Source organism: Marmota monax, unplaced genomic scaffold (genome assembly GCF_021218885.2).
Source record: "Marmota monax isolate L192 unplaced genomic scaffold, Marmota_monax_Labrador192_F-V1.1 WCK01_AAM20220418_F8-fsc00031, whole genome shotgun sequence".
Taxonomy (NCBI): Eukaryota; Metazoa; Chordata; class Mammalia; order Rodentia; family Sciuridae; genus Marmota; species Marmota monax.
The window spans coordinates 18,748,291-18,775,037 of NW_026695197.1; the positions used below are offsets into that span (position 1 = coordinate 18,748,291).

At 35.1% G+C, this 26,747-nt stretch overlaps 1 protein-coding gene across 11 annotated transcripts in view; it reads right to left on the reverse strand.

Moving 5' to 3' along the window:
- The window catches only part of Dym (dymeclin), a 357,093-nt gene that overhangs the window by 77,090 nt on the left and 253,256 nt on the right, over window positions 1-26,747 (reverse strand). The window contains exon 17 of one of the 11 annotated variants that reach the window (XM_058573874.1): window positions 11,130-11,970. The exons of 9 other annotated variants lie outside the window; for them this stretch is intronic. In XM_058573874.1, coding sequence (XP_058429857.1) covers window positions 11,899-11,970 — 72 coding nt within the window. In that variant the 3' untranslated portion in view covers window positions 11,130-11,898. Of the gene's footprint in view, window positions 1-11,129; window positions 11,971-26,747 lie in introns of those variants that run through there. One more of the 11 variants, XM_058573875.1, reaches the window with a different exon arrangement.

The window sequence follows — 26,747 nt, forward strand, 5'->3', positions numbered from 1 at the left end:
GAGAGCACTTTTCCACAGGTCTCCACCAGAGCACATGAGAAAGGCTGTGTGTGGAACAGGAGATGTAAGGAAGCCACTCCATCAGTCAAGCTTACAGAAGGTGGTCAGCTGCTGCTGGGGACAGATGCCAAGACTTTTGGGCACTATTCTAAGCACTGGGAACATAAATAAAGATAAAATAAAATGCAATCCTTTGCTTTTACTTTACCCTGGAACTATAAAATATTGTCTAGTTTTGTAATGCGGAAATATCTCAAAAATACTTCTTTCAAGATATTTACAGTATACTACTTGTACTGTAGTGTGCACTCACAAAGGAATTTAACATTAAAGGAAAAAGAAGGAGAAGTAGGAGAAAAGAAAAAACTGATTTATTTCACTTGGAATTATTGCCAGTGTATCTGAGGGATACTAAACCTCACTGGGCATGGAAGCTAGTGGCCCAGTCTCTGGTCAATCTGACTTGCCTCTGAATCCTTGTTTTACCACCTACTACTTATGTAACCTTGGGCAAGACTCTAAACCTTGATTTATTTACCAGTAAACTGGTAGAGTGAAAATGAATATGTAAGACATCTACTCCAATGTCTAATACAGAATATTAGCTCAAGAAACTATTGTTCCTACTAGTAATCATGAATGAAAATTTCTCATTAGAAGCAGATGTGCCTGGGAGATGTATTAATACTATCGCTACTAAGATAAACTGTACCTTTCTCTGACTTGTACTGTAGTGTGCACTTAAAAAGAACAAAGAAGTGCTTCCATGATGCTGAAATTTGAATTTAGAACAAATATGTGAGTTACAATGAAATGCTCTGAGCTGTGAACCTGAGATCTTTAAGAACCTAACTGCCATTATTACACTAAATGGTTAATCTCCTTAGGAAATATGTTTAAAAATAATCCAAGTCTAATGCTAAAATATAGGTGATCCCTGATTGAAGACAGCCTGATTTGACACCCAATGTATTATAATCATATTTCACAATAAGGACAAAAAGTTGTAGTTACAGTTGCCTAATGAATGGTTCCAATGCCTACATTTTGTCTAAATAACCACTAAATGCTCCTGATTCAGTCAAGGTCAATGGCAATGGGGGTGACTCAGTCTGCTGCTACAATTAGAGCAAAAGATCACTAAAGTTGCCATGGAAACTGCCTATTGCCCAGCAATTACTATTCAAAACTTTGGGAGGCAATCCCTGTATTAAATTTGCAGTTTATTTCTTGAGGCAGAAACTAATTTTAAAAGCAATTTGAAGGTCCTCAGAGTAACAATAAATGTTTGCCACAGAAAGCATCACTACAAGATACTGTCAGTCCAAACGTTCAGTTGATTTTATACTTTTCAAAACCTCAAAGGCACCTAAAAAGCATATATACCACCCAATTTTTAGCTGTCAGTGTTTATGATTATATGGGTATAAAATAAAAATTTTCATATCTATTTTTGTGTTTTCATGGTATGAAATTAGTCTTTTGGGGTGGAACTTATTAATATGTGAAACATTTATAAGGACCTGACTTAACAGGGATCAACTCAGGATCAAATTCTAGCAATCAATTCATGGATTGGGGCTGTCTGTCATTTTGCTAAGTGGTGCTAATTTGGGGGGTGGAGGGAGACAGATGCCTAATTTTCTTTTCCTCACGTTTTTAGAAACAACTATCAATATATAAAAGAAAAATCAAAATAAAAACCAAACTGTTAATGTAGTGTTAGGGTCTGTAAACAAGCCAAGATGGAGCCTGGCATTTTGCCAGGGGGAGTGGTTTGTGAGGTGGCACCAGCGAGCCATTAAGTGTGGAGATTTCTTATTGGTTGACTGCTGTATCTAGTTTATGTTAATTAAGATAAGCTGTGTGGAATGTATATATACCCCTCCTGTCCTTCAATAAAGGGCTCCCACTCCTGCTGTATCAATGTACACAAGTTGTTCGTCACCCCCCGGTTATTTTGCTGCAGCCAGACTGCGGCAATGTAGCATGAAGGGAACCCTCGTCCTAGGAGAAAATGAGAGTTGATATTAATGGAGAAGTACAAACAAGGCTCTTCAAGGAGCATTCTCAGTCAAAATTTTATTTGGCAAGAAGGAATGTGATCCCCCACCTCCTCTTTTCTTCAATAGCACTTCTTTATTCTACTTGTATCAAGATGGGGATAACAAAGAGATTTTATTAGGGGTAAGATATGAAATGCAAGTAAAAGCAATAATAATGATTATTTAAAGAAAACTTGCAGATACCTGTACCAGAATTAAAAGCAAGAAAGACAAGATTCACTTGGTAGTGTTTCTCATCAAAACATACAGACAATTCAAGGAAGTCACATAATGAAGACACAGGTGGTTTTCCACAACGTATGAACGTATGTAATATTTGTCTAATCCCATTATCTCTTACCAGAATGTGCCAAACTTTCACATCATGACTTCTGCTATGACCAGTGACCACTTCCTTCCTATATCCACCTCATGGTGGTGTGGAGAGGACTGGATGAATTATGGTACTCAGAGCAAGGCCTGGCCCCAATGAAATGGAAAGAATACTGAGCTAGGAGTCAGAGGACCTGAGTTCTAGGCCCGACTCTGCTAAACAGTTGCTTCTGAGCTTAACCCATCAAATTCCAAGTTTTCAAATCTGTGAACACAATAAATATTCAAACATTATTTTGAAGTTACCGTAAGTGGTAAACTTGCTGCTCAATTTAAGTTTTTATAGGTGTTCCACATCTGGCACAATGGACAAAATGGGTTAAGCAACTCCTTTAACTTTTCTGGGTGGAATTTCCTCTCTTGTTAAGTAGATACACAGTGCTTACCTACACTGCAAAATTATGAGGATTGACTTATTTGAAAATGGTTTATTAACTATAAATGTTAAAAAAATGTGTAGTCAACTGTATGTATTGAACCCTTTTGCCTTTGACTCTAGAAATTCTGCCTTTTCCTAATTTTGTGTGAATATTAAGAAAGAGCAAAGAGGTTAGAAAATTTAGCAGCAGATAAATGAAAGTGGCCATAATTTGGTCATCTGTCCTTAAGTTTATAAATAAGAAACAGGCAGTTTTGGGGTTTTCTTCAGTAAGGCAAACCATGCTCTTCCTAAGACCCAGAGTCAGAGACAACATGAGATACACACCAGCTCAAGTCAGTCTCACAGCAGACATACACACTGCACCACTCAAGCTGCAACCACGGAGACAAGGTGACACCTGCCAATCTTTGGCAAGGACCTACTCATGTACAGGAACAATTACAGAAGATCCTATTAGGTAATGAACAGTTTTTAACTTCTTGAAAACCTCTTGGTTTTACCAAGAAATCACATTAGGCATTAGGTGAACTCCAAAGAATTGGGGAAATGGTAGTACCAACCAATTTTAGTAATTTAACTGCCTTCTTAATAAAAATGACACTCCAAGAAAAATTTTTAGAAGGCATTTTTTCTCCTACATATTTGAAAAAAAATATATATATATGAAATGTGTTGTGACATTATTTGAACTAATTTACTGGTCATTGTCCAATAGGAACTGCTAAGTCTCTTTGGTGTGTCAACAAGTCAAATAAAAGAATGATTATGATCTTTTTAATGGCTTCTGCATGTCAATTAACATTTGAGTAGATTAGATAAGGAATCAGACATATTGAGCAAAAAGAATAAGAAAACAAAGACAAATGGAGAAATTAAAAATGCATCCATTGCGTGCGCGTACGCTCGCACACACACACACACACACACACACACACCCACACACACCACGGTTACAAACTGCCTTTTACAAAAGATCTCAAAACAGTCGCTATCTGAATATCCCTTGCAGCTCCTAAGAGCCTTGATAATATGGATAATGAACACCCTCTCAGTATTCTGGGCTTCACTGTGATTTTCTGGCTGTGGAGGTTTGGTTGAATGTAATCTAAACAGGTGGGAAAGTTTGGTTAATTTCTTCAGATTACCAATCTAAGTGATTCAATTTAATCAATTCTCCCAATGGGGACCCATTAGCAACCTCAATATTTCCAGATAAAATATATCGTTCATTTAAAAAAAATTGCAATTGACCGACTTTATGTAAAGGTGGAGCTTACACTCCAGTGGGAAAACTGTGAATTGTGGAGAACACTACGGAGGCAGAAAAAGGGAGAATAAATAAAAACAATTTAGATTGGGACCTGAATAAAGAAGTACAGGAAGTGTCCCATTTAAAACTTCATATTATTCGTATCCCTTTAATTCCTTTCGTCTAATTGCTCTAGCTACAGTTTCAAGACTATGTTGAATAGAAGTAGTCAAAGAGGGCATCCCTGTCTTGTTTCAGTTTGTAGAAGGAATGCTTCCAATTTTTCTCCATTTAGAATGATGTTGGCCTTGGGTTTAGTATTGATATCCTATACAATTTTGAGGTATTTTCCTACTATCCTTAGTTTTTCTAGTGTTTTGAACAGGAAAGGGTGCTGGTATTTTGTCAAATGCTTTCTCTGCATCAATTGATATAAAAACTATCATTACTTGCTGACATGATTCTATACTTAGAGGACCCAAAAAGCTAAACCAGAAAACTTCTAGAATAAATAAATGAATTCAGCAAAGTAGCAGAATATAAAGTCAATACCCATAAATCAAATGCACTTCTATGCATCAGTGATGAATCCTCTGAAAGAGAAATTAGGAAAACTACCCCATTCACAATAGCCTCAAAAAAAAAAAAAAAAAAAAAAAAAAGAAGAAGAAGAAGAAGAATACTTGGGAATCAACTTAACAAAAGAGATGAAAGACCTCTAAAATGAAAACTACAGAACAGTAAAGCAATAAATTAAAGAACACCTTAGAAGATGGAAAGATTTCCCATGCTCTTGTATAACAAGACAAAATTAATATTGTTAAAATGGATATACTACTGAAAGCGCTATACAGATTCAATGTGATTCCAATTAAATCCCAACAAAATTCCTTATAGAAAAAGAAAAAGCAATCATGAAATTCATTTGGAAAAATGAGAGACCAAGAATAGCCAAAGCAATTCTTAGCAAGAAGAGTGAAGCAGGAGGCATCGCAAAACCAGACCTTAAACTATACTACAGAGCAATAGTAATAAAAGTGGCATGGTATTGGCACCAAAATAGACATGTAGACCAATGGTACTGAGTAGAAGATACAGAGACAAACCCACATAAATACAGTTATCTCATACTAGACAAAGGAGCCGAAAACATACATTGGAGAAAAGATAGCCTCTTCAACAAATGGTGCTGGGAAAACTGGAAATCCATATGCAGCAAAATGAAACTAAACCCCTATTTCTCACCATGCACAAAACTCAACTCAAAGTGGGTCAAGGACCTAACAGAGGAAAAAGTAGGCCAGAATCTTCATCATGCTGGATTAGGCTCCAACTTCCTTAACAAGATTCCTAAAGCACAAGAAATAAAATCAAGAATCAATAATTGGGGTGGATTCAAACTAAAAAGCTTCTTCTCAGCAAAAGAAAGAAAAACAATGAGGTGAAGAGAGAGCCTATATTTTGGGAGCAAAATTTTTGCCATATGCACGTCAGATAGAGCACTAAATCTCTAGGATATATAAAGAACTCAAAAAACTTAACACCAAAACAGCAAACAATCCAATCAATAAATGGGCTAAGGAACTGAGTGGACACTTCTCAAAAGATGATATATATGCTGATTGCAGCATATATGAAGAAATGTGCAACACCTCTAGTACTTAGAGAAATGTAAATCAAAACTATCCTAAGATTTCATTTCACACCAGTCAGAATGGCAATTATCAAGAATACAAACAACAATAAGTGTTGTCAAGGATGTGGGGGAAAAGGCACACTCACACATCACTGGTGAGACTGCAAATTGATGCAACTAATCTGGAAAGCAGTATTAGAAAACTTGGAATGGAACCACCATTTGACCCAGCTATCTCACTCCTTGATCTATACCCAAAGGACTTAAAAACAGCAGCCACATCAATGTTTATAGCAGCTCAATTCACAATAGCTAAACTGTGGGACCAACCTAGATGCCCTTCAATAGATGAATGGATAAAAAAACTGAGGTATATATACACAATGGAATATTATTCAGCATTAAAAAAGAATAAAATCATGGCATTTGCAGGTAAATGGATGGACTTGAAGAATATCATGCTAAGGGAAGTAAGCCAATCCCAAAAACCAAAGGCCAAATGTTTTCTCTGATAAGTGGATGCTGATCCATAATGGTGGGGGGGGCATGGGAAAAATGGAGGAACTCTGATTGGGCAAAGGGGGAGAAGGGGCGGGAAGGGGGGGCATGGGGGCAGGAAAGATGGTGGAATGAGATGGACATCATTACCCTAAGTACATGAATGACTGTACATATGGTGCAATGCTACATCGTGTTCAACCCAAGTACTGAAAAGTTGTGCTACAATTGTGTACAATGAATCAAAATGCATTCTGCTATCATAGATACCTAATTAAAATAAATAAATTAAAAACCTGCATATTATATTTTCAAGAGTTTCATCAGTTAAGTGTCATCAGATTTCTATGTAAATGAAGCAGAATTCCAGAAGCAGGAGACAATGCCTAACTGTGGAATACAAAATGTATCAGTCATTTTTTTTGCCAGTCTCTCCTGAATGACCAAAAGCTAGACTATGCTTAAGCGAGTGAGGGTGCTGATGAGTTCATTACTTTAAAAGCTAAGTTTCAAAAACAGTATATTAAAAACAATTTTGAAAATGATTCCAAATATTTACTGTACATGAGGGTTTGCTTTCCTGTTCTTATATTTCTTTTCCCTAAATTTCTGCTTTAATTTTTAATTTTCAGCAAAGTAATAAACACAGCTTAAATGTTCAGAAAACTATTAAAATTAAAACAGAGTCATCTCCTAACATGTCCTTTGCCTCCTCTCAATACTCATTACCTAGTATTGAAGTACTAGGGGGAAGTACTCTGAACCACTTTAGCTGTTTCCTCCAATATTTTTATCTTCTATTTTGAAATAATGTTTGCTGTTATTTCTAACTTTTAATTCTATACTTTTACATTATTTATTGACTTCTTACTCTCAAAAAATAAGGCGTTTCCTCTATTAAAGTAATTCTAGATTAGGCTTAAGGTTTTACTGATTCACTAAACTGTGAAAATATCTTTTTTTTTTTTTTTAAATTCACTGTATGAAGGAAACACTGAAAAGAAATGGATTTCCTCTAGGCTCAATTGTTGAAGGAAATAAAAACAAAATTAGCAGGAAATCTGAGAATAAGATGGTGCTTCAAACTTTATGATACTGCATGGAGATAATGGCAATTAACAAAATCCCCTTCTATCTGCATGTCTGTTTGTCAGATGAGGAAGAGAGAAGAGGAACTACTCATGGTTAGTTAACGGAGTAAAAATCTGGGTCTGTGAAGCTACAGCATATTTCAGAGTGCCCTCTAAGTTCCATTAGGCCTCTCTGAACTGCACCCCATGGTCATTCCCTCCCTTTGACTGACAAATTCATTTTGTAGCTCTCCAATATGATGAATCCTAGGTTGTTGGTTTTTTCCTTTTTCTTATTCTCTTTTGTTTTCTCTTCTTTTCTTTCTTTTTAAGAGTCTGGCATTCCCAATAGGCAAAGCGGCAATCCTGCAGGCTTTCTCTCTTATTCCTGTGCTATTACATTTAATTTGCGCTTTTATAACTTTGTGCTTACGCCCACAGGCTTTTGAACAATGGGCGCCCATTCAATAAATCCAAGAAATAAATGACTTGATGATTGTAAGTGCTTTGAACTCAATGGACAGAAGGCTCTACATAAGTAATATAATAGTAAGGACACTAGGATAAAAGCATAAGAAGAAAAAAACCCCCATAATCTAAAGCTTTTTCAGAACGAATGAACAGAACATACACACACACACACACACACACAGAGTTGTCATCCTTTTTTACACAGCATTCATTTCCTTCATTTATACTCAGTTCTCAAAACCTCTTCCTCTATATTTTTTGATAGGAACATGACAAACATTTGTAAAGCAAAAACACATTTATAGTTGCTTTTAAGGAGTATTTCCTTTGAGCTATGTATGGGTTGACCACTGCAAGGCTTCCTCTATAGTATAAGAAATACTTAAATGCATCCTGAAATCTCATGGAAATAATTCTAGTGCTTGATGAGGCCATTTGGTATTTCCTATAACCTGTGATATGAAAATCACTTGTACTCTAGTGCTTCTTATTTATTTTATTAAGTGTAACAACTTAAAATCTGATGTTTAAAGAAAATTAATCAGGATATTTAGCTACTATGAGGTATATAAGTTGTTATTAAAGTACTGATTATCAAATTTGTATTTTAAACAAGCTGGTCTATTACATGAGTCCCCACAAGTACTCATAGAGTGTGTTAAAAAATAGGACAGGTGCATAGACATATTCTAAGGCAATTAGAAGATTAAGAATATAAAATTAGGAGATAATATACTTAGTAATAAAATATAATTAAGAATATAAATTAGGAGATTAAGAATATAAAAGGATATTAATTTTATATCCTTTCTTGTAGAGACTTCAATTTACAATTCTATTACTTAAAATAATCTTTTTAGGATTAATCTAGTTATCAGTTTATACTATTTCAAAACTGCTTTTGAATAGTACATGCCTAGGTATCATCTGTTTTGCCAAATCCAGTGGACATGCTTTAATCCTCACCTCACTCTCAATCTTTAGTCCATAATGGATTCATCATTTCTTCCTCTTTAAGATATGCCTACTTGATACCATGCACTTGGGGTCTCCGTAGCTCCCCTTGTTAAATAAGAAATAGACTGTTCTCATGTTCAGACAGATTTTGCCAAGGAAGGATATACAAATAAGTCCTTGTCTTACTTTCTGTACCTGAACAATGATAATCGCATTTGACCAATGACTGTATCTATCATTTACTGAAAACCTACTGTGATCAAGTCAGTGTGCCAAGAACATCACATGTATAATCACTAACATTCAATACAGTTGTGTAGCATAGATGTTAGCATCCTCACTTTATAGATATGAAAGTTCAGAGAACACAAAAACTTCACCAAGGTCACTAAATACTAACCTAGAGAGTACAGCTATTAAATGCTAAGACTGAGAGTTAACACAAACTGTCTAACTGGCAGTGTATCATTATGTTACAAGGCACTGGGCAAGAGGAGTTTTTAATAGGCTTCTTCATAATATGCTTTGGTTTTCAGTGATAGGCAAATCAAGGATATATATGTTTCTATCTTTCAGGGAGTAGAAGCTGTAGTGAAACAGCAATGGCAGCTAAGATTTACAGAGGACAATATGCCAGATATTTCCTAAGTACTCTCTAGGCACTATTTAATTTGATATTCACAATTCCATGAGCTAGGTATTATTATTTTTTGTGGTGCTGGGGATTGAACCCAGGGCCTTGTGCATGTGAGGCAAGCACTCTACCAGCTGAGCTATATGCTGGTATTATTGTTTTTATTTAACATATAGAAAAATCAAAGATCAGAGGAGTGAAGGTCAAGGTCATATAAAGGCTAAATCTAGTTCTTTCAGATTCCAATGCCCATATTAATATTTTAAAAAACAGTGGTAAAATACATAAAACTTACCAATGTAACAATTTTTAAGTATACAGTTCAGTAACCTTAAGTATACTCTTACTTGTATAACCTCTTTAACTTGTTTTATTGGAAAATTTCATATATATATAAATAGGAGGGCATAATTACTACCTCATTGTCGGAAGCTCCCCTCACCTCACGGTCAATCTCGTTTCTTTACCTTCATTCACTTCCTCCCCTCAAGTATTATTTCAAAGCAAAGCATATTTTTCAGCCATATGTATGTATTGATAAATACCTTTAAAAGATAAGGATTCTTCTTTTTTGGGGGAGGGGGGAGTGTGTGGGGGGGCGGTACTGGGTACTAAACCCAGGATCTCACACATATTAGGAAGTGCCCTACCACTCAACTACTTCCCTAGTCTTTAATTTTACTTCGAGAAGACAGGGTCTTGTTAAATTGCCTAGGCTGGCCTTAAACTTGTGATTTCCCTGCCTCAGCCTCTGGAGTAGCTGGGATTACAGTTGTATGTCACCACACTTGGCAGGAGTCTTCTTTTAAATTATAAACACAGTACCATTTTCCATATAAAAAATTAATACTGAATATTTGAAAATCATCAAATCTCATGAGTGCTCAGCTTTCTATATAAGTTGAAAAAATTTAAAGGATAGTTTGTTAGAATGAGGATGTAGGTGAATGTTGTGGTGCACACCTATAATCCCAGTGGTTCAGGAGCTGAAGCAGGAGGATTGCAAGTTCAAAATCAGCCTTAGCAATTTAGTGAGACCATGACTCAAAGAATAAAAAAAGGGCTGGGCATGTGGCTCAGTGGTTAAGCATCCCTGGGTTCAATCCCTAGTATTCCTGAGAAAGAGGGGTGGGTAGAGGACATGAGGATCTAAAAAATAGTCTCTATAATGCAACTCATCCTTATTAAAGTGTATTTTATTCTCCTTTTTCATGGCACTTTGTCAGCTGAATAAACAGTTATTTGTCCTGTATAGTTTCCTGCAATCTTGATTTTGCTGGTATTTAATGTTTCTTTGTTCTGCAAATTTCTGGTAAATTGGTAACAAAATCTAGAGGCTTAGATTATTATTATTTTTTTTTGTTTTTTTTCACAAGACTACTTCATAGGTGGTAGAGTGTTCTACATTAGAAGGAACACGATGTATAGTTGTACAGTTGTCTAAGTCAGCAGCCATTGATGATGTTCAATGCTTGGATCCACTAATTTATTAAAGCTTTCAAAATGGTGATATTCAAATTTCTCTCCATATTAGTTTTTTTTCCCCTTTATTGTGCCAGGGATTGAACCTAGGGGTCCTTTACCACTGAGCCACATCCTCAGCACTTTTTATTTTTTATTTTGAGACAGGGACTTGCTAAGTTGCTTAGGGCCTCGCTAAGTTGCTGAGGCTGGCTTTGAACTTGCAATTGTCCTGCCTCAGCCTCCTGAGCTGCTGGGATAACAAGTATGTGCTACCGCAAGCTGCCTTTATTATTAGTTATAAACTTGTAATATTTCTCTAAAGAGGAAATTCTCCTTTTCTACTATTTTGTTATACAATGTTCTCCTCTGGTTTCTTTTAGTGAAAATCTGGTTGCTGGGGGATACTCAACGATATTTTATTGGGTAGATCACTGTTTTCATGAGATCAAAGGACAGAAGCAGAATGACTAGACATAGTTCAAAACATTAATAAACAAAAAATGAGTCCATACAGTTACATCCTATTCAAATTCAAGATCAAAGGGGTTTTACTTGATTGCTTTATTTTATATTAGCATATAATGTTTCCATACCAAGATTCCAGGTTTCCAAGGACAATGGAAAAACACAATTATAATATTTCACAATTATTCATTTGCTTTATCTTTTGTTACCACGAATGCATCTTGAAATAACAACACCAAGGTTTCTATTCAGACATCATTAGTAAAACAGTTTGATAATTTTTCAGTTGTATCTGAATGTATGGCATACTAGAAATGACGAGTCACTTAGATGTCTGATTAACTAGACATATATTTAGGTAAATTTATTTCAATTTTAGAGATTGCTCTTTTTAAATTTTGTTTTATAATCATGTAAAATATTGTTTTTAAATTACATCACAGAACAAGAAATATTTAAAGAAATCTATATTCATTCTTGAAATTAGCTAATTACCTCTTCCCCCCTCCCCATTCCTTCCCAGCATCTAACTTGAAGTATATCCATAATTTCTTTTCAGAGTATCCTCATGGAAATAATGGAACCAGAGATTTCCAACACTAAAGAAACCACACAGAGGGGCTGGGATTGTGGCTCAGCGGTTCAGTGCTTGCCTAGCACATGCAAGGTCCTGGGTTCGATCCTCAGCACACATAAAAATGGATAGCTGAAATGAAGATATTGTGTCCAGTTACAACTAAAAAATAAATGTTAAAAAAAGTAGAAACCACACAGAGAATTTACCATAAGATACAATGTAAAGGCAGAGCATTAAGAGTCAAAATAGCAAAGTAAGTCCCCAAACTCATAGTAAATTAAATCTAGCCCAAAAATAGAACTCAAGTCTTCTAATCCACAGGCTGTTGCTCCATCCAAAACGTTCCTGGGTCCCTCCTCAATAAGCATTTGTTCGGGATGACTATAAACATGATTCAGATAACCTCCTTTCCAGCCACAACACCTTACTAGGGTGCCTGCCCCCAAACCCGTGTACTGTTTTATCTTATTGGAACACATTTCCTCTAGATAGCTATGTGGCTCTCTGCTTCTTTGTTGGTTCTTTGCTCAACGTCGCCTTCTGTATAAGGTACCTACTCACTGACCACCCACTTATATGGCTACCTTCTCATTCCTAGCACACCCAATCCCTTTATTCTGCTTTGTTTTCCAAAGGGACTTAATAATTTTCTAGTATTTTATAAGTTCCTGCATTGAAACAAAGGTTCCATGAGGACAGAGATGTCTATTGTCACTGGGCAGAATAGTGCTTTGAAAACTAAATTTTTGTTGAATGAAAGAATAAGGGAATATGCATATATTACTCTCTCATACTACTACTGTTAAGCCAGATAACATTTGTAATTTATGGGCATTTATAATGGGTATGTGAAATTTGGACTTAGAATTAGTTAATGAGTCATTTTGTATGTAGGTTTAAAGCACTACTAATAACAAAAGTCATTCTAATTTGAATTCACTGACCAGATGAAACTTCTTAAAAGAGATAATACTTGATTATTAATGCTCAGTACTGTTAAGGCTGTTATGAACTGAATATCCATGTTCCTTCCCTGTCCCAAACTTCATACTGAGGTTCCAACTTCCAAAGGGATGGTGTTTGGAGATGGGGAGGTAATCAGGTAGTAAGCATAAGGCCATGGTCTGAAAGGATTAGTGCCCTTATCAGAAAAAGACACCAGAGAACTTATCTCATCCTTCTTCTAGTGCACACACTGACAAAAACATGTGTGAGCACATATCAAGAGGGAATGCAACTGTGCTGGCACTCTGATCTTGGACTTCCAGTACCAGACATGTGAGAAATAAACTGTATAAGCCACCCGGTCTATGGTTTTTTTGCTGTGGCGTCTTGAGCTGACTAATACAAGCTTGAAACACAACTCAGAGACAATATATCATTAATTCAATCACTGCATTGATCACGAGCACTGTACCTTAAATGAAATACTGAGCAACACAATACACACCTCATGACCTCAGGCAAATTCAAATTTAAGATCATAGAAGATACCAGAAGATAGAGATTATAGGTAACTCAAACATGTAAAAATAATTAAACATTTTTGTCCTGTGGATTTTTAAATGAACATGCTCATTCATTTTGGTAGTTCCAAGTACACTCAAGTTCTGAATATTTAATTCCTAAACCTCAACCATGCAAAAGTAGATGCTTTGTTGTATTAAATAAATCAAGAAAACCAATATACTCCAATCATGAAATGGCCTCTAATGAGCATCAAAGCACAATTACCTTGCTTTGTTAAGTCCCAAAGTATACTGACTCCAATTACTGAAATCTCCAAATTCTTATCTCAGAACTCAAATAATCTAAGAATAAATTATGAAACACTTTAAGGCTTAGCTCTATCTAGTGTTCTGGTGTTCTCTGAAGTTTTAAATATAACCTTAAGTCTAGATAAACTAGATACTTTTCCTGTCCATTCTTTTCATTTATAAGGTGATTCTCAAATATTCCTGTTAAGGATTCTTCTCTTAAGAATTTTGCAGAAATCCATAAAATTTCCAGAAAAAAACCGCCAGAATTGAATTCTCAAATACAATTTGTTTTCAGAAATAAAGTCAATCAAGGAAAGGATTGAATTTCCACTCAGAAACTAAAATAAAGTGCCATTTATAAAACATTTGTAGCTTTGACTATAATCAACTGTAATAATAAGATACCAGCTCAAAAAATTCTTTTCATTTAAGCCTCTTTTGTAATACTGCTTTTTAATAACCCTCATAATAGCCGAATTAAAGAACCCCAACAGAAATCATTCATCCCACATAAAACAAACATTGCCTTTTCTTCTTAGCTTTGTTTTACAAGCTACATTATTTCCAGATGACGCTTGAGGGGACTATGGTTTCAAGAATTAGATGCTTAAATAGACAGCTGCTTTCTATTTGCCATGTAAATCAAGGATAAATCAAAGAAAATTCCAAATAGTGGACTTCTTTTCTTCCTATTAGGAACTATGAATTCAGGCAGAAAGGGAGAAAAAGAAGGAGAAACAATTAAGATATGAGTAAACAGAAAACTTAAAAAGGGACTTCTTAAATAAAAGGAAACTTGGAAGATATCTCAGGAAAAGGTGTTTTTATATCAGCTCTAAGAATTTTTTTTTTTTTTTTTTTTTTTACTATGATGAGAAGGGGGAAAAACCCACGACCATTGGTTTTTACAAATCTATCACACATTACTACTGAATTTAATATGCATGGGTTATTTTTTTTCTGTATTCTTTAAAGTTCACTTAGAAAGTTAATTAATCATTGCCAGATTTCAATTCAAACACATCCTATTTCTTTTTATATGCGACAGGAAGGAACATAAAAGTTATTTAAGTATTTTTAATAATTTTTTAAAGTCCTCAAAAAAGAATATTCTACCATACTCCTTAAGAAGGAACAGGGCAAACTTCCCCTCCAGGAAAAAAGAGAAGGCAACTTTTTTCTCCTGAATCAATCTGTACTTTTAAGAATGAAAAAATTATTCTTAAAAAAAAAAAAAGATGAGAATCCTTCAACTAAATGTTGTCCTTAGAAGCATTCTCAGAAAACTCTCGTTTCCCAGCCAACTTATAGCACAACCCTGAAAATTGGTCTTATGTTAAAGTCAGACGTGGTCTTATGGAAAAGTGGTGGGATGGAAGGCAAGGATTTGCTCTATTTGCATGCTAGAGACTGCTCATTTGAATTTTTAATATTAACTGTATTGGTACAACCATTATCAAAAACAGTATAGAATTTTCTTTAAAAATTAAAAATAGAACTACCATATGACTCAGCAATCTCACATCTGGGTATGTATCCAAAGGAAATGAAAGCAGAATCTCAAAGAATTATCTGCACTCTCACATTTACGTTGTACAATAGCAAAGATATGGAAACAATCTCACTGCCCGCTGACAGATAAATGAATAAAGACAATATGGTGTATGCATGATGATGGAATATTATTCAGCCATAATAAGGAGATGTTCCACTTGGATGAACCTGGACGATGTTATGTTATGTGACCAAGACAGAGAAAGAGAATGACTATATTGTCTCACTTATCTGTGGAATCAAAAAAAGCTGAACACAAAGAAGTAGAGTAGGAGATAGTTTCCAGGGGACAGGGGTTGGGATGGAGGGGAAGATGCTGGCCAAAGTACACAAACTTTCAGTTATAAGTTCTGAGGATTATTACACAATATGTTGACTGTAGTTAATAATACTGTATTTGCTAAGGGAATAGATCTTAAATGTTCTCATCTCCCCAAAACAGATAACTATGAGGTGATGGATGTGTTAAATTTGATTATAGTAAACATTTCACAATGTGTACATGTAATAAATCACGATGTTATACACCTTAAAACATATTTATAAAACATTTATTAGTCAATTATACATTAATATATCTGGGAAAAATTAATAAACTAAAAAAGAAACTTATAAATTCTAATCAATGTGGGGCTTGGGATCTATTTACATTCAAAGTTGTTGTCTGAGTGATGTTCACCAATCTTATTCTCAATATTTGGCTCTAATTTGTGTTTTATACTGTTCCTTCATTATGAAACTAACTAGATAGAAATTCTTGATAGAAATCTTGATAGAAATTCACAGTCTTCCTTGGAGAACTAGTTGGTATGGGGCAGGGAAAGACCAGATGAACTGGAGCATCCTGAGGGTCTCACAACAGAAAATGAAGTATACCGAGAGGGCAAAGGATGAAACATGAAAGAGTCCCCAGTGGTCAAATTTGGGACACCACAAGCAACATAATAATTAACAGTATCGAATCATATCACAAAGAATAAAATAGTAGCCATGAATCTATATTGATACAAATAATAATTGCATAAATAAATACAGTGGGAAGATACGGTAACTTCTCCTTGCAATTTCTATTAATAAATGTTAAAGAACGAGAAAAACAGAAATCACCAGTAAATCAGTGATAGATGCTGCAGGCAAGATCCACATATAATTTCTAAAATTTGTGGGGAAATGTTTAAGCAGAAATAGTAGTTTAAGTATCTCCCCCACAAATATATAGCAATTACAAAGGAAAAAATAATTTTATGGTAAAAAGTCTTGGCAGATATCACCTTAGTAAAGTGATCAAGGTAAACATGTCCAGCAATATATATCAATATTGTGCATCCCCTGATATGATAAAGGAGAGGTGCATCACCTCTACAGCATGCTCCTCAAGAAGACAAAATGTTAATCTAATCCTAAGAAAACATCAGATAGACCCAAATTGAGGGATTCTACAAACTAACTGATTAGGAGTCTTTAGACATGTCAAGATCATGAAAGACAAGGAAGATTCAAGGGGAGATGACAACAAAATTTCATGTGGTATCTTGGGTTGAATCCCAGAAAAGAATGAGAGCATTAATGTTAAAATTGGTGAAATCCAAATGAGGTTTGTACTTCAGTATTCACAGTACTATAACAATATTAATTTCTTAGTTCTGAAATGTTATGTTCTCATGTGAGATCTTAAAAGAGAAAACTGAGTAAGTATGTAGAAATTCTTTAAAACTTTGTAATCCAAACTGTCAGAAGAAAATAAAGGAAGGAAGGTAGAAAAGAGAGGAGGAAGGGAAAGGAAGGTATGTGTGTATTTGGCAAAAATTAAGATCTATGTCTATAAAAAGTATATAGAGGAAATGTGCATTACTTGTGCATTACATCAGCTTAAAGATGTGAAAGCAACATGCTTTTCTGGGTTAAATCTCTATTGTTAAGATTCAATTTTCCTAAAAAAAAAAAAAAAAGATTCAATTTTCTTGTATTTAAGCTTTTGGCATCTGTAGTCAACTCTTATATACCATGATATAATCTTATACATTTTACACATGTACGTGTATGTAAAATCTAGTATGCAGTATAATTTTGTACATAGAAGTATATATTATATAGAATAGTTTACAAAAAATAAAAAGTAAGTTATCTTTTCTCCTTCCTTCAATCTGACTCTCCAGAGCTAACCATTGCTTGATAGCTTCTTGTACATTATTCCTAGAAATTTTAACACATATTTTCAAGCATGCACATATATGTGTAACTTATAAAGTATTTTTAACCAGATTTATATATGGATACCTTTACATAAACCTATATGAATTGAATTGACTTTAAAAACCAGCTGCAGAATACTGTAAATTGGATGAATTCATACATTAAGTAGATACTTACTGATGAATATTTTGCTTCTTTCCAGTTTTTGCTCTTAAACAAGCCCAAGAAATACACTCTCGTGTAACTGAATATCTAATTGACTAGCACTTTTAAAGTGAAGATACTACTCAAGAAACAAATTTTGCCCCCTTGAACATATTTTTTCAAAGTGTAAAATTTATTTTCCTATAATCACTTTTGTGCCATAATTGCAGTCAAACTGATATCATTTCCTATTAATCCACCAATTGGTTCCTCTATTCTAGTCCTCTAAATACTACTTAAAAAAATGGCTCCATAGAGATATAATTCACAACCATATATCTCACCAATTGAAAGAGCATGGTTCAAAACTTTTTAGTATTTTCAGAGTTGTGTAATCATCACCAAAATCTTATCTTAAACCATTTCCAAATCCCTCCAAAATAAAAATTGCCTCTTTTGGCAGTCACATCTCACTCTGCCTACACCCCCAAGCCCTATACATCTACCTTCTGTCCCTCTAACATTTGCCTATTCTGAACACTTTGTACAAATGGGACTGAAAAATAGGGGTCTTGTTACTAGTTTCTCTTCCTTAGCATAATGTCTTTTTGAGTTTCATCTATGCTGAAGAACCTATCAGTATTTCATTCCTTTTTACTGTTGGATACCATTACATTTTATTTATCCATTTATAAGTTGATGGACATTTTGGTTGTTTCCATTTTTGGTAATTATAAATAATGGTTCTATGAACATTCACATTTTGGGGTGGACATATGTTTTCAATTCATTTGTATTTAAATTCAGGAACAGAACTGCTGGGTTATGGTAATTCTATGTTTAATCTTTTCAGAGACTGTAAACTGTTTCCCAATGTGACTGTACCTATTTTACATGCATTCCCATGAGCAGAATATGAGAATTCTGATTTCTCCATCCATATCATTGCCAACACTTGTTATTAGCTGCCTTCTTGATTCTAGCCATCCTAGTATCTCATTTGGTTTTGATTTGCATTTCCCTATGACTAATGATGTTAAGCATTTTTTCATGTCCTTATTGGCTATTTTTAATATCTTTTTTGGAAAAAAAAACAACCTATTCAGACCCTTTCTCCCTAAAAAAATGCAATAAAAGCCTTATTGTTTACTTTCATCATTGTCCAACAAGGTGCTCAGATGGCCTTCCATGAAATGATTCAGGGATCCAGGCAATGCCATCATTGGAATCTCCTACTGTATGTCTGCATCTGGCTAGCAGATGAGGGAAGATAAGTGTGGAAGATGGTACAGTGGTGATGTCACTTCTTCCTACACTGCTCTGACTACCCCTAATCTTATTGCCCCTTTCTAGATACAATGGAGGTGAAAGATGTTGCTTTGCTGTATAATTAGGAGAGAAAATGGATACTGGTGAGCATTTAGCCAGCCTCTGCCTCACCCAAAGCCTCACCCAAAGCTGAGTGCCTGGAACATTAGGAAAGATGGCTAATTGAATGGAAGCCTGCCAACATAACCTGTCCCTTTGTTTATGGTGGTCACTCTGATTTAGCTTATTTTGGAGCTCCAGGACACACTGAGACTTGGTAACTCCAAGGTCAAGGAAGTGGGGGGACCAATCACTGGTGCCAAGTAACTACTGAGTTGTCCTCACACAGATTAGAAGGCTATCCTGATCTCGCTGCTCACCTGTGGACAGTGAATTTTAACTCTACCTCTGCATCTGATGTCTTATACCTCCCACTCCTGCAGGGGCCTCTTCCTGTCACTAAAGGGCCTAGAAATAGTCCCATCCTCTGAACTAACACCTGCTGTCCCAGAATGTCTCTCCACATTTGGGCAGCACAGCACGTCAGAGTAAGTGTTGGTCTTAGGTGCTTGCTATGTACCAAGGATCCTACCTGGATACACTCATTTAATCCTCACAACTACCCTGGGTGGTCAATTCTACTGTTACTCCTATTTTACAGATAAAGTAACTAAGGCCCAGAGAGGCAAAACAACCTGCCCAAGACCACATACCTCACAAGCTACAAATAAGGTTATAAAATATAATATTTGCTCTTTTGTTTTTTCAATACTGGAGATTGAACACAAGAATGCTCTAACACAGAGCTACATCTCCAGATCTTTTTATTTAATTATTTTGAGACAGGGTCTCATTAAGTTGCTCAAGCTGACTCTGATGTTTCAATCCTCCTGCCTTGGCTTCCTGAGTTGCTGGAATTACAGGCATTTTCTACAGTACTAACTATTTGTCTATTTTTTAATTGGGCTATTCATAGTTTTACTCTTTTTTTTAAAAAAATATTTTTTAGTCGTTGATGTACCTTTATTATTTATTTATTTATATGTGGTGCTGAGGATAGAACTCAGTGCCTCACATATGCTAAGCAAGTGCTCTGCCACTGAACCACAACCCCAGCCCCTCATATTTTTACTTTTTGAGTTATAATATCCACATATTCTGGATATTAGTTCCTTGAGGGCTTGTTTGGAGGTTCTAGGCAGAGAAGTACAGCTATACCCTTGACTGAAGAATGGTTCTCCTCAATCAAGGAAGGTTGTCCTCTTTCACTGAGACAGAAGCTTCAGGAGGGATGCATATGAAGCAGTGATGGAGTAAGGGACATCTGCCTAGCCAGCCAGATCAGCCGAAGCAATCAATGGGGTGACAGATGTTGCAGCCAGATCTCCCTCAACTCCTGGATATTAGTTCTTTATCCACATGCTTTGCAAATATTTTCTCCCTTCTGTGGGCTGTCTTTTTACTTTCTTAATTGTGTTCTTTGAAATGCCAAAGTTTTAAATTTTAATGAAATCCAACTTATCTATCCTTTTTTTGTCTTTGGTATCATCTAATAAGTTTTTGCTTAATCTAAAATTTTCTTATATTTTCTTTTAAAAGTTTGTTGTGTTAGCTCTTACATTTAGATCTATGGCCCCAACCCAAATTGACATGAGGGGTGATAAATGGTTCTTGAGCACCTGTGATATAACAATTTTGTTACATATCTTTAACAAAATTTATCACATACTGAATTGTATTTTAGTTGTACCTTTGTTCTAAGTAGTCTTTTAGATTCCCTATGTGTAGATACTATACCTTCTTCACTTTTACCATGCTGAAGTAATTCCCAAACAGAAATTTTAGCAATATTCTGATGAACATCACTATCATTTTAATAACTGTATGTAAAGCCAGTAACAAGTAATTGTTTGAAAAAAGCCAGTAATAAGTAATTGTTTGAAAAGTGACAACATCTTAAAATGAACTGACGAATGTTAGAATTTCAATATTTGGTTATGTCAGTATATAAAAAATAATTGTTCCCATGTTATGTGAATATTAAATTCTCTATCCCAGTCTTGAGTTAAAGAGTAAACATTAATAAGAAATCTAAAAAACAGAATGACTTAAAATGAAAGTGGGGGAAAGGTAGAAAAATCTTAATAAATTTTCTTGTCATATGTGTGATAGATCACAAATTAAATCCCTTAACACATTTCTGAAGAAACAAAATGTCTAAAATCAGATATAAAACTTATAACAAAATGTAAAATATGATTAATAACAGCTATCAATGCAAAAGGTAAGACAAATGACATATACCAGGGTTAGCAGTATCTTAGGATTCCATATAAAATAATATGCAATCATGTACACAAAATAAAAATAAATTTCTAATATACTTATTCTTTAGTAAGTTATGATATAAACAAACTATTCAAATTAGATTAAGAAATTGAACTGGCTCTATTTATCTTGAACTAAAAGGAAAAAATACCACAACTACCTCTTGAATATGAAAGCATAGATTTTTAATATACAGATCATGTGACAATTAATGGGGAAATTTAGTTATTTAGCATAGAAATTACCCATGTCTACTATACGTTAGAAACTAATCTATGACTTGAAGATGATCAAAGAACTTTAATTGTATGTTATACAGATATGAATGAGATCCAAGACTTTTTCAATCAAGGATACCTCCCAGAGTGTGCACATATGCTGAGCAGGGCTTCACCCCCATCACTCAGTAATGTAGTCTATTTTCTCAGCCTAGGGTATGAAAATCTCTACACCATACAGATTTAATGCAATTCCAATCAAAATCCCAGTGACATTCCTCATAGAAATAGAAAAAGCAGTTATGAAATTCATGTGGAAAAATAAGAGACACAGAATAGCTAAAGCAATCCTTCGCAAGAAGAGTGAAGCAGGTGGCATCACTATACCAGGCTTTAAACTATACTACAGAGCAATAGTAACAAAAATGGCATGGTATTGGCACCAAAATAGACTGGTAGAGATCAATGGTACAAAATAGAGGACACAGAGACAAACCCACATAATTACAGTTATCTTATATTAGACAAAGGCACCAAAAACATATATTGAAGAAAAGACAGCTTCTTCAACAAATGGTGCTGGTAAAACTGTAAATCCATATGCAGCAAAATGAAACTAAACCCCTATCTCTCACCATGCACAAAACTCAAAGTGATCAAGGACCTAGGAGTTAAACCAGAGACCCTGCACCTAATAGAAGAAAAAGTAGGCCCAAATCTCCATCAACAAATGGGATGGGTTCAAACTAAAAAGCTTCTTCTCAGCAAAAGAAACAGTCAGCGAGGTGAACAGAGAACCTACAGAATGGGAGCAAATTTTTACCACACACACATCAGATAGAGCATTAATCTCTAGGTTATATAAAGAACTCAAAAATCTTAACACCAAGAAGAACCCAAGTAACCCAATCTATAAATGGACAAGGAAATGAACAGACATATCTCAGAAGATGATATACAATCAATCAACAAATATATGAAAAAAATGCTCAACATATCTAACAATTAGAGAAATGCAAATCAAAAACTAAGATTTTATTTCAAGCCAGTCAGAATGGCAGCTGGTAAGAATACAAACAACAATAAGTGTTGGTGAGGATGTGGGGGAAACGGCACACTCATACATTGCTGGTGGGACTGCATATTGGTGTACCCAATATGGAAAGCAGTATGGAAAATTCTTGGAAAACTGGGCATGGAACCACCATTTGACCCAGCTATCCCACTCCTTGGTTTATACCCAAAGGACTTAAAAACAGCATACTACAGGGACGCAGCCACATCAATGTTTATAGCAGCACAATTCACAATAGCTAAATTGTGAAACCAACTTAGATATCCTTCAGTAGATGAATGAATAAACAAACTGTGGTATATATACACAATGGACTATTACTCAGCATTAAGAGAATAAAATCAGGGCATCTGCAGGTAAATGGATGGAGTTGGAGAATATTATGCTAAGTGAAGTAAGCCAATCCCCAAAAACCAAATGCCGAATGTTTTCTCTGATATAAGGATGCTGATCTATAATGGGAATGGTGGGGAAGCATGGAAGGAATAGACAAACTTTAGATAGGGCAAAGGGGAGGGAGAAGGGGTACGCATAGGGGTAGGAAAGTCGGTGGAATGAGATGGACATCATTGCTCTAGGTACGTATGAAGATACAAATGGTGTGACTCTACTTTGTGTACAACCAGAGACACAAAAAATTGTGCTCTATATGTGTAATAGAATTGAATTGCATTTTGCTGTCATATATAACAAATTAGAATAAATAAAATTTAAAAAATCTGTTGTCATGTGGATTATATGTATTGGTATTTATCATAGTAGAAACTGAAAATAAAAAAAATTGAAAGCACAAGAATATACAAACACATTGTTACCTGTCAGAACAATGACTATCACATGTCATGTAGCCTCTGGACAAATCCAACATGAAACTTGGAGAACCACTGGAATGGGTCTGCATATGTTGGCAACATTACTTTTACTTAGCAAGTGAAGGATAGACCCTCAGCTACTGTTTATACTTCTGTTGATTTTTCCAATTCTGGTTCCTGTCTTATCTTGGTGAGGGCCTTTTTTTGCCTTGTGCCTTTGAATTACTTTTTTTTTTAAGTTTATTTTTTTAGTTGTAAATGGACACAATATCTTTTTTATGTATTTATTTTTATGTGGTGCTGAGGATTGAACCCAGTACCGCACACATGCAAGGCAAGCACTTAACCACTGCATTACACTTTGAAATTACATGATAGGTCAGTTCTACAGAAAGACTCCAAAGCTCTCCAGTGAGCAAAAGGGAAACATAATTTCATTTCTGTGACTCTTCCTAGAACAAAAATTAGATTCTTCTCTTCCCAAATAGTTGTTAAGCAATTGTTAGACACTAGGGAAACAAAGCCTATATGACACTGTGACAGTATTAACAATTTAAAAGCCACAGTTATAGTTTAAAAAGTCATTTGTCATATCTTTGTTTCATTTTCTATATTCAGGTTCTGTTATAAGGGACCAAAGTTGTCTGAAAGGGACATTCTGATTTTAAGAAACTATCAAAAGAGTTTCCTGCAACAATTCTGTTCTTTTGGTCACTAAATTTGAGACAGCAAAGCACAGCCAAACTGTCACTTTGTCTGCCCATGTAGAGGCACTATCTGCAGTGGGTCTTCTTGCTCCCTGTAGAGGACTGGTATGGGATTTCCTGACCCCGCCTCCATTCCCAAAGCAGCCAGGACAGCTTCCTCATTATCTAATATTTAGATGAGAGATGCTCAGAAAAACATGGCTGTACTAAACTACTAATACTAATGTTTTGGTAACTTGTAATTTGCTTTCTATGTTTTACTCAATTGACTTGTGAATTATACAGTATAGTGAGCATAAACATTTTCTTAATAAACTCAGAAACCTCTAGGTAGACTGAAAGTACTCTATGTACTACAGTAAGAAGAAAAACATATCCTTATTTTTAAGCACTTATTCAAACTCTTTGCTAATATATTTATTCAATCTTGGTACAGTGAGCATACATCTGGGAATCCACTGCTGCATTAAGACTGTTTCATTTTCTTTTTCCATCTTTTATAAACAAGTAGTCTAAAGCAGTAGTCCATGACACAGAATTTTATGTGGCTGTTGGTAAAGATACTTACCAAGTAAAAATTCTGGGGAATAATAAAAAGAGGAACAGGGGCTGTGGCTGTGGCTAAGTGATAGAGCACTTGCCTAGCATGCATGAAGCACTGGGTTTGATCCTCAGCACCACATGAAAATAAACAAATAAAATAAATAAAGACATTCTGTCCATCTACAATTACAATCAATCAATCAATCAAAGGAGGAACATATTCATTTTCCCAGTTAATGAATAATTTAAAAGAGAATGACTATGAGAATGATTTCAAATTTATAAATCACTTCATAAACAGTGTTTTGAGCAACAGAAATTACCAAAAAATATTGATTTATCATGAAAGAGTGATTTGGCAGTGCTCATTTTTTAAGGTTACTATTGTTTTCATTAATCAACTTTCAGATTGGTGGCAGAGGGAGTGACTGATTCACAGTTATAACTACCACTGAATTGCTGCTAACCATCCTCTTTAATTAAGGCATTAAAACTCAAGTTCATAAACCTATTTGGAAAATGTTGTGATTTGTGAAGTCTCATATATATGAATGTTAAAATAAGAACTGTTAGTGACAGATTCCAAACAAAACTTTCCCACTATTCCTAGGAAGCAGATGTGTTAAGAAATTCATTTTTACTTTGTGAAAATTTCATGAAAGAATAAACTGTGACTTAAAAACTGTAGAATTCAATAATAAAATTAAAATCTCTGGTTTCAAACTATCCTCTATCATTGCACATAAACTTCATAACCAGAAAATATCATTAAATATGACATATTTCCTTTAAAGAAATCAATTTGATGGATCTCTGATTAAGAACACTTCAGGACTATATAAATCCAATACATTTTGTGGGGAAAATGAAAAGGAATACTGGGTGAAGCAAATAATAATAGCATAAAAATAACAAAACATACGGATGAACCAAATTCAAGTTTTTAAATTTTTTTTCTTGTAGTTGTAGATGGACAGCATGCCTTTATTTTATTTGTTTATTTTTTATGTGGTTCTAAGGATTGAACCCAGTGATTCATACATGCTAGGCAAGTACTCTGCCACTGAGACAGCCCCAGCTCCCTCAAGTTCTTAATATAAACATAATTCCACAATGCCACCCTGTTCGCATCTGGGATTTCCAAGGAGCTATCAGAGGGAGATTTTTTTTTCTTATCACAAGTCAAGGTAAGTATAGAATTAAGTGAATTGTTAGGCTAATTTTTAAAAAACTTTTTGAAATTACAAACTTAATACTTAAATGGGATGACATCATATCATAATACAGTGTGTGCGTGTGTGTGTTTACACTTGCATGTGCGCGTACACACACACAAAGATGAAAAAGAGCGCCAGTCAGGTTGTGGCTACACATAGCTATGTATGTTTATCAACAACTGATATCCGGTCTGATTGCTGTTCCCACAGTCTCATATCAGCACAACTATTTAGAAATGAAACAAACCACAGGAAATAAGCAAAACCACTCTTCAGCTATCTGGTGGCACTGCCACTTTAAACACAAATGTTTAAAGTTTCCAATAAAGTTTCATGTATCAACCCACTAAGTTGTTGTCTGAGATTCAGGGATGTCTCTATTAGAATTTAATGAACTTCTGGCAAGATAATTTTTAGTGTCTTCATCTAAGCCATGTTTCCAGACCTGAGGAACATCACAGATAGATAGCAGCACTGCCCTAATGGGATTCAATGCAGCACTCTCCGTCCCATTATGGTACAAGGCTCACCCCAGGGCTGCTTTTGTTGTATTCCATCAGCATTCTTCAAGGTCAGGTGGTAATGAGTTCTTCATCTTTAAAGTGGATGGAACACACAACACGTTATTACTGTCACTTCTGACCATGACTGACATGTCAAATCCCACAGGCACTGAGAATTGGTGCTTCAAGACTCTGATCAGTTAGCTAAAGGCACTATACTCTCAAGGACATGTTTCGTGTTGGTGTGAAGAAGGAGGAAGGTTGGGCTTTGATCATATGTTCAAGTGAGCAAGCAGAGTAAACCAGCTGGTCACCAGAAGAACAAAGCAGAAGCAAAGCAGATCAGAGATCAGAAACTAAATGGCCCTCAGTAACAGGACATTCCTGAATCCATGGATTTTCAATTTTAGGTTCTAGTTCTTTGTGAAATCCAGGTGTATTTATGGCCCCAATACTCCCTGCCACCCAAGTTCAGAGAGAAACCTTTGTACTCTTCCTATAAAATACTTTCTTTTGTTTTTATGTAATTAGTTTGAGTACATTT